This window comes from Odontomachus brunneus, unplaced genomic scaffold, assembly GCF_010583005.1.
Source record: "Odontomachus brunneus isolate Ranch 3 - 2012 unplaced genomic scaffold, Obru_v1 Obru_scaffold_303, whole genome shotgun sequence".
NCBI classification, from domain to species: Eukaryota; Metazoa; Arthropoda; class Insecta; order Hymenoptera; family Formicidae; genus Odontomachus; species Odontomachus brunneus.
In genome coordinates this window covers 173,081-182,508 of record NW_022639753.1, presented here as the reverse complement: position 1 = coordinate 182,508, position 9,428 = coordinate 173,081, and the positions used below count along the sequence as shown (strand labels likewise).

Genomic DNA, 9,428 nt, shown 5'->3' with positions numbered 1-9,428 from the left:
GGGGACGAAAAATGGATTCACTACGACAACCCGAAACGCAAAAAATCGTATGTAAAGCCCGGCCGACCGGGTACATCAACGCCGAAGCCGAATATCCATGATGCCAAGGTAATGCTCTGTATTTGATGGGATCAGAAGGGTGTGATCCACTATGAGCTGCTAAAACTTGGTCAAACCATCACGGGAGACTTCTACAGGCGACAATTGATCCGTTTAAAGCGAGCTATAGCCGAAAAACGTCCAGAATATGCGACCAGACACGAGTCCATAATCTTTCACCATGACAACGCTCGGCCTCATGTTGCTGTTCCGGTTAAAAACTATTTGGAAAATAGCGGATGGGAAGTTCTGGCTCACCCGCCTTATAGCCCAGACCTTGCCCCTTCCGACTACCATTTGTTTCGATCGATGCAGAACGCTTTGACTGGAATACACTTCACTTCAGAACAGGGTATCAAAAATTGGCTCGATTCATTCTTGGCTTCAAAAGATGAACGCTTCTTCCGCGACGGAATCCATAAATTGCCAGAAAGATGGGAAAAAGTAGTGGCTAGCGATGGACAATACTTTCAATAATGTATGAATTTATTTTATCATTCAAATAAATGCGTTTTTCAAGCAAAAAAACGGACCGAATTAAGTTGTACACCCAATATATATATATATATATATATATATATATATATTAAAGAAAAAATATATTTAAAAAAGATATTATCTTCAGATATTAATGTTTTCCTCAGATCAAGATCCGCGTGATCTTCCGTTATATATCATTATGAGAGAATATACAGTTAAAGAAAGATCTGATTAAAAAGAAAAATCAAAGAAAATATTAAAATAAAAATAAAAATCTATTGGGCAGAATAAGTAAGACGAGACAACGTACTCTCAATTTGGTGCTTTTAATAATTCCCTTGCAGAAAGACAACACGTATACAACGGTAGCGAGATACGATAATAAAAAAACAATGGATGAACATTGAGTAGAATAAAGATAGATAGACGATCTCGAAAAGAAAAAAAAGGAAGGAAGATGGCGCGAGATATGTACGGCGAGCGCCTCGCGCTGTGCCACGAGAGTCGTGTGGCGTCAACCGGGTGTATATCAGTTGGACACGGGGCAATTGGACACAGTCCAATCACAAGTCGCTGTTCCAAGGGACCCTACAAATGTCTCTAATCACACGGTGCTGTGACTGGCTGTGTCCAGATGCACCGTGTCCAAGTGCACCGCTCCCGCGTCAACCTGCAAGTACTGTAGTATGGTCGCGTATCTGGCGAGTTCTGATGACCAGTGGGCGAGAACGCGATGGAGCGGCAAAATTGAAGCTCCAACACTCTCCCTCAATTTTGACACTCTTCGCTGTTGAGGTTTATCAATCCTAGACCGCGAATGCAGAAGTTGTGCTTTTCACTTCCGAGTCCCTTAGTGAGAACGTCCGCTGGCATTTGTTCCGTAGGTAGATACTCAAGCCTTATGGTTTGTTCCTGGAGTGCTTTTCTGACGAAGTGGTATCGTATGTCTATATGTTTAGACCTTCCGTGGCAAACAGGAACGTGCTCTCCTGCTGCTTGATTATTATTGAAGATAGTGACGTCGGTTAGCGACTCGAATCCCAATTTTTTTCAGAAAACCGATGAGGTAGATGACTTCTTTGACGGCGTCAGTCAAGCCCATATATTCCGCCTCCGTCGAAGAAAGAGTGATCGTTCTCTGATTCCGGGATTCCCAGGAAACAGCCGCTCCGGCGAGAATAAATGCCATTCCTGTATAGGATCGCCGATCGATTGCGCAGCTGCCCCAGCCTGTGTCCACGAAGCCGAATAGACTTACCCCTGTAGGTCTGAAGCATAGAGACAAGTCAATGATATTTTTAAGATACCTGAGTACGTTTTGCTGTTGTCCAATGCTTTCTGTTCGTGCTGTCGATTGCTGACGGCGTGAGATATATCGGGTCTGGTAGCCAGGTCCAAATACATTAAGCTACCAATGAGTTCTCTGTATGGCACGGAGTCGTCGATGCTTTCAGGGTCATCCGCAGTTGTCCTGAAGCCCGAGGGCAACGGCGTATTCGCTTCTTTGCAGTCCGCCATCCCGTACTTGTCGAGCAGGTTTCTATGTACCGGGACTGGAAAAGTGAGGTGCTCTCCCTGGATCTAACGATCTGTATTCCCAGATAGTATTTTGGTTGTCCGAGATCTTTTACAATAAACCATTCCTTCAGCGTACTTACGACTTTCTTTCTATCAGTGTGACTTTTGTAGGCGATCAGGATATCATCTAGACAAGCAGGAAGATCGTTCTCTTTTCGTTCGTGTAGATGCAGGGATCAGCATTCGTGGGTGTGAGGTCAGCTTCTTTGAGCGCTTCGTGAAGTTTGAAATGCCATTGACGTGCCTGAAATGCCAATCCGGTCTGACGAAGGCCATACAGCGCCTTCTTTAGAAGGCATGTCCTACGTCCTTGACGAAAATGCTCCAACATGGTTCCGGCCTTTCTATGTATGGTTTCAACCATCCTGTCTTGCAAATTTGCGAGCATCTCTTCCAAGAGTTCCAGTGTCTCCATGTACACCTTTATGTTTATGTTTCTGTGCAAATATGCTGACGTAATGTCCAATTGCGATATCGACATCCCTAGTCGGGCTGATAAGGCGACCAGGATTCTTAGTGAACCGAGTCGCACTACGGGCGCGAAGGTGTCCTTGAAGTCGACTCCTAGCTACAACTCGAGCTTTGCGCTTCTCCAACGTTCCGTCGGCCTTATATTTGTTCCTCAGCACGATTCGGCATCCGATGTTGTCGTTTTCCTGTTTTTCGACGAGGTCCCATGTATCGTTGGCCACAAGACTTTTCATCTCGTCGTAGATAGAGCTTTTCCACTCGATGGCATCCTGACCTGTAACTGCCTGTGAAAGGGAAATTTCGCTCGCAAAAAAGGCATACCCAGCTTCGCGCTGTTCATCTTCCGAAGATAACTCGATCGTCGCAGGTGCGGGGGCCCTTCTTCGATCGCTGTTTCTCAGATAGTACTGTTTGGTCGGAACAGGTTTGCGGGTTGCAGCTCCTCTAGGCCGTCCAGGTCTCCGTCTAGGAGTATCTGCATCATCCGACTTGTTGTCCCCGTTGATTTCCTCAATGGTGGGATAGTCTTGCACTTCATTCGGACTTGAATTGTTCGATCCGATATGTGTTTCGATTGTTTCCTTCATTGGTTTGAGACTGTCTGTCTCTCTGAAACATTCGTCTTCGGCATCCTGGATTATAGGGTCTTCCCGAGGCGATATCTTTACATTCGATTCATTAAAGAACTTGACATCCCTGAAGATATGGACTTTTCGACTCCTTGGACTCCATACTCTGTACGCTTTCGATACTTCAGAGTATCCGACGAAAGTCCTCTCCAGGCCACGGGCGTCGAACTTTCCCTTGCCAGGAGTTTTGTCCAGAACGTACGCTTTGCAACCGAATGTCCGAAGATAAGCAATACTCGGGCGTCGTCCGGTCCATTTCTCGAAAGGAGTCCAGACTTTTAGTAACGCAGCGATTCCTGATGTAAGAAACAGCTTCGGCCCAAAATGACGCCGGTAGTCCGGACTGAATCATCATGCACCGCGCCGCTTCGACCAGGGTGCGATTCTTGCGCTCGGCTACTCTGTTTTGTTCGGGTGTATGCGGTGTAGTCAGGCGACGACGGATCCCATGCTCCTTGAAGAGATTATCCAGCGTGGAATTGCAGTATTCTTTACCGTTGTCCGACTGGACAATCTTGACTTTCCGTCTGGTTCGTCTCTCGGCATATCTCATGAATTCCACGAATTTTTCGGTCATTTTGCTTTTATTGCATATGAAGTAGACTTCGCACCAACGTGTGTAAGTCGTCTATGAACGTGACAAAGTATCGTGCGCCATCTAGGGATTCCGTCCGCATAGGGCCGCAGACGTCCGTGTGTGTTATATCCAGCGCACCAGAGCTTTTTACGCCTCAGGCTGGTAATGGAGTGCTGAAAAACTTTTCTGCTTCATGTTCACAGTTGATCGAAGTTGCATCAGTGTCAAGTTTTAAACCATTAACTGCCTGCGTTTTCCACATTAGAGCGATGTCCTTCGTGTTCATGTGCCCTAATCGCTCGTGCCATGTCCTAGTACGTGATTGTTCGTACTTGCTTGCGATATATGCTTATGGTGGATCTTCCTGAAGATGGAAAAGATCATTTACGCGTTTGGCAATTATTTTTATATTACCTTGAGGGTCTCGAACGATGGCTTGATCCTTAGTAAACAGAACTTGATGCTGGTTGTCGACGATCTTGGCTACAGATAATAGATTGGTTTTCAGGTCAGGAACGTATAGAGTATCCTTGATCCTTATTCTCCTTTCCTCCTTGTTTACTAGAGCTTTGACTTTGACATCTCCCATCGCTTCGACTTTGATGGTAATATTGTTGGCGAGCCTCAATCCACTAGATATATCCCTGATATCGACAAAGAGAACCTTATCGCTGTACAAGTGTGAGGTGCAGCCACTGTCCAGGCACCAGCCTCCAGTTTTATCCTTCTTATTTGCTAAGAACGCCGTCTCTGTGGCGCTGCCTGCCTTTTGCTTGATATTCTGTTGAGAATTTCTTTTAGCGTAGTAATCAGAGGCCTTATGCCCAAGCTTGCTATAGTAATTGCACCTTATTCGTCCAAACGATGACGCATTTTTTTAGTCCTTGACCGGTTTGTTCCTGGAAAATTGACTCTGATGTTTTACAAATAAGGTATCAGAGCCATTGTCGGACGTCTTCCGCTTTCTGGCTTCGTTTTCTTAAATTATTTTGATCTTCAGCGTCTCAGGGTTCGGTAGATCGTCTCACGATTCGATCGCGATCTGAAGGTGTCGTTTTTATTAATAGGGCTTCCGCTTGAATCCTCTATGTATCGTAGTTGTTTTTGGACAACAATTCGAGGCGAGTAGAATTTATCGTGTTGTACGACATTCTTGCTCTTGGATGTATGCGAAACTGACTTGCACGATTTCCTATGAGCACTATGATCGTCACTAAGTTTCACGACTTTCCGAGCTCATTTGAGAGCTTCGTATTAGAGTACACATCCGCGGTGGATTCGCGATGCCTGGGCTTATAACCTATTGGACAGAATAAGTAAGACAACGTGCTCTCAATTCGATGCTTTTAATAATTCCATCGCAGGAGGACAACACGTATACAGCAGTAGCGAGATACGATAGTAAAAAATGGATGAACATTGAATAGAATAAAGATAGATAGACGATCTCGAAAAGAAAAAAAAGGAAGGAAGATGACGCGAGATATGTGCGGCGAGCGCCTTGCGCTATGCCACGAGAGTCGAATGGCGTCATCCTGCAAGTACTGTAGCATGGTCGCGCACCTGGCGAGTTCTGATGACCAGTGAGCGAGAACGCGATGGAGCGGCAAAATTGAAGCTCCAACAAAATCTTTTCACAGCACCGGTGTGGGCGCACAAGCACGATTTCACATTTTTTATATTTTTTTATGTAATTAAAACGCGGGAGAATTAATTTCTCTCTTTTTCCTTTGTGCTGTAAAGAGATTTTCATTTTTATTTTAATATTTTATTTGATTTTTCTTTTTAACCAGATTTTCCTAGTTTTAATTATATATTTTCTCATGATGATGTAAAACGGAAGATCACGCGGATCTTCATCTAAAAAGAGCATTAATATCTGAAGAGAATTTTTTTGAAATATATTTTTTCTTTAGTATAGAGAGAGAGAGAGAGAGAGAGAGAGAGAGAGAGAGAGAGAAAAGGAAAGAAGAAAAACATCAAAGTAAACTTTAATAAAATTATATGTACATGTGTCGTCGTAGGTACGTAAATTTAACTACATTATATATTAAGATTATGCTAGATTATAATATAATATTAAATAGATTAGATAAGAATAAAATTGTACAGTATATAAAATTCGTATGACACTTATACATATATAAATTGCTCAAAGCAATTGCACCAGCAAACACCAAGTTACATAACTGTCAGTTATAATTTTTCGCTCAACAATGTAACTGTTTTACATTGTCGAGTAAGAAATTATAACTATTTTGTTACTGTTACCTCGTGTTTGGTAGTTAATTTCCCAGATAGCACAGATATGAATAAAAGTTCATAGAGAATTCATTTTAAAGAATACCTAAAGAATGAGAAAAATGAATATTTGAAGAATTCCTGAAGAATTATTCGAGTCTAATTCATTCTAAAGTATTCCTTGGAACTTCATTATAATGAATATTTCACGAATCATTACTTGGGATACTCTGAGAATTCGTGAGAAATTACTGTTATTATTAGGTGAAGTAAAAAGTTCTGAGCGTTTTCCGCTAGATGTCTTTAGTGAGCCATATCTCACGATGTATACATCGCATCGGGTCATACTATACGGCGATTTAAAGGTGACATTACGCTTCAAAAAAAGTTCTGTTTTGTGTTTGGTCAAGCCAGTTGTGTGTTACAGCGTTCCAAAATGGAGGTAAAAAAAGAGAAAATTCGATACATTCTTCAGTACCACTACGACCAAGGTGAAAAGGCGGAGCAGGCTGCCAAAAAAATTTGTGGTGTTTATGGACCCAATACAGTATCGAATGCAACAGCAAAGCGGTGGTTCCAACGATTCCGTTCTGGTAATATGGACGTCGAAGATGAGGCACGCTCTGGTAGGCCAATCGTCGAAAATGTCGATAAAATCATGGAAATCGTCGAGTCGGACCGGCATGTGAGCACTTATTCCATTGCCCAGGAACTGAAGATTAGCCAGAAAACCGTTTGGAACCATTTGCATAAGGCTGGTCTCAAGAAGAAGCTCGATGTATGGGTGCCACACGAATTGACGCAAAAGAACCTTTTGGACCGAATTGATGCCTGCGATTCTTTGCTGAAACGTAACGAAATCGACCCATTTTTGAAGCGGATGGTGACTGGTGATGAAAAATGGGTCACATACGAGAACAACAGCCGAAAAAGATCGTGGTCCAATCGCGGTGAGCCGGCCCAAACGATCGCCAAGCCCGGATTAACGGCCAAGAAGGTTTTGCTGTGTGTTTGGTGGGATTGGAAAGGAATCATCCACTATGAGCTGCTCCCATCGGGCCAAACACTCAATTCGGACCTCTACTGTCAACAACTGACCAGATTGAAGCAGGCGATCGACCAGAAGCGGCCAGAATTGGCCAATAGGAAGAGTGTTGTGTTCCATCAAGACAACGCCAGGCCGCACACATCATTAACGACGCGCCAGAAGCTCCGAGAGCTTGGATGGGAGGTTCTATTGCACCCGCCGTATAGTCCAGACTTGGCACCAAGCGATTATCACCTTTTCAAGCATTTGCAAAATTTTCTTGATGGTACAAAACTGGCCTCAAGAGAGGCTTGTGAAATGAGCTGGTCAAGTTTTTTACCAATAGGGACGAGGACTTCTTCAATCGCGGAATTATGAAATTGCCTTCAAAATGGACAAAAGTTATCGAACAAAACGACGCATATTTGATCGAAATCGGATAATCCTAACTATGTTAATTTCATCGTCGAAATAAAGCGAAAAAACGCTCAGAACTTTTTACTTCACCTAATATCTAATGTTATTTAGATTTTATGGTTATATTAGACAGATACCCCATTGCTTATAATAAGCATTAATTTTTATAGATTTATACCTAAATTTAATTAATTTAATTAAATCTTATATAATAAGGTAGATTTTTCTTTTTTTAATTGTACTATTTTATAATTATTCAAAGTTTATAATCTTTTATGATTTTTTCTATTTAATAACAGTTAACAATAAAAAAGTATTTACTATAAAAACTTAAAGGTAACGAAATGGAATGTACGAGATTTTTTAGATCTCATCTCATTAGCTAAGGGTTAAATTAACAATAAAAGTACAAAAAATATAATTTTTATTGAAACTAAATCATTTTATTAAATCATATTATCAGAAAATTATATTACTGTGTTAATTAGAACACATATAGACAAAATGCAAGACGTTTATATCAATCGACGAAGTGGTGTAGTGCCTAAAGCAACAGACTCGTAATCCAGAGGTGCTTCATGGGTTCAAGTTCGAGTCCCACCAGTGCCAGTGAGAATTTTTAAATGTGATGTAAAATTGGATCAAGTAATCTAAAATTTTCAAGTAAAACCAGTAAACACTGTGACATTTATGAATAGTTTCTGTTAAAAAAAAGTAATACATATTATATATATAAAAAAATTTATAATGTATACATCTATTGTTCCATAAGTAATTCAAAATGAATATTTTTAGAAATTCGTGACGGCACGTCCTGCTAGATTTTTGCTGTGTTTTTGCTGTCACGTCATAAGGGCAAATTATGCTTGATTTCTGCCATGTTTCTGTTGTTAGGCCGTGATAGCAAGCTGTTTACGAACAATTGATAATTTGTCCGCAAACGGAAGCGCCGAAATCGCCCGATAAAAAATTTTTCATGCAAAATTATGTATTAAATTTGTCCATACATAATTATGTATAATTATATATAATCATATAAAATTATATATAATTATATACAATTATATGTATAATTACATATAAATCTATGCGTAATTATGTAAAATTATATATGAATTTATATATATAATTATACGTAATTATGTATAATTACATATATAAATAGAATGTATGAACATGAATGGACAAATTTGATACATAATAACCCAGTAAGCAAATTGAACGCAGACTGCGCGCAGATTGGCAGCAAATTTGATAAAAAACCCACAGCAAAACCATAGCCATCTGTGTCTACATTAGGCTATGGTTTTGGCGACAGATCTTGCTGTCGGGCAATTGGTGCCAAATTTGCAGTAAAAACCGCGCAAAATTTGCAGCACAGCAAGGTCTGCGTGGTTTCTGCCGCCAATCTGCCATCAAATCGCTACAAGCTCTGCGCGGTTTTTGCTGCAAATCTGAAGCAATTATCCGATAACAAGTTCTGCAGCATATTTGGCGGCAATTTGCCCTTATAGAAATATCATACTAAGAAATATTGAAAAATTATTAATGATTAAATATTATCAGTAATTCAGTAATTTTTTGGCCAGTACTTAATTTCTGGTGAATACTGATAATAAAATCACTGTTAAATATTGATAATCAAATACTTAGAATTATTATGCGAAGGTGAAAAATGAGAAAATCATAATGTTTACAAAAATATACTTCCCTTATAGAAATATCATACTAAGAATCATTGATAATTACTTATTTTCAGTATTAAAAATACTGGATAATAAGTAATTGTCAATGACTCTTAGTATGATATTTCTATAAGGGTTATATTCCTAATTTTCTCATAAACTACTAGATATCGAAGGTTGTCAACACATTCCAAACTTTCATGAATCCTTCTGCGATAATTTCG

At 40.4% G+C, this 9,428-nt stretch overlaps 2 protein-coding genes across 4 annotated transcripts in view; one reads left to right on the top strand and one right to left on the bottom strand.

The window, feature by feature from the left end:
• The window catches only part of LOC116853305 (solute carrier family 66 member 3), a 77,338-nt gene that overhangs the window by 40,928 nt on the left and 26,982 nt on the right, over positions 1-9,428 (top strand). The window lies entirely within an intron of this gene.
• On the bottom strand, positions 3,989-4,779 carry LOC116853307. The gene is made up of 3 exons (XM_032834336.1): positions 4,760-4,779; positions 4,249-4,667; positions 3,989-4,125 (listed from the first exon to the last, which is right to left on the bottom strand). Exons 1-3 carry the CDS (start codon positions 4,777-4,779, stop codon positions 3,989-3,991), a joined length of 576 nt encoding a protein of 191 aa, XP_032690227.1.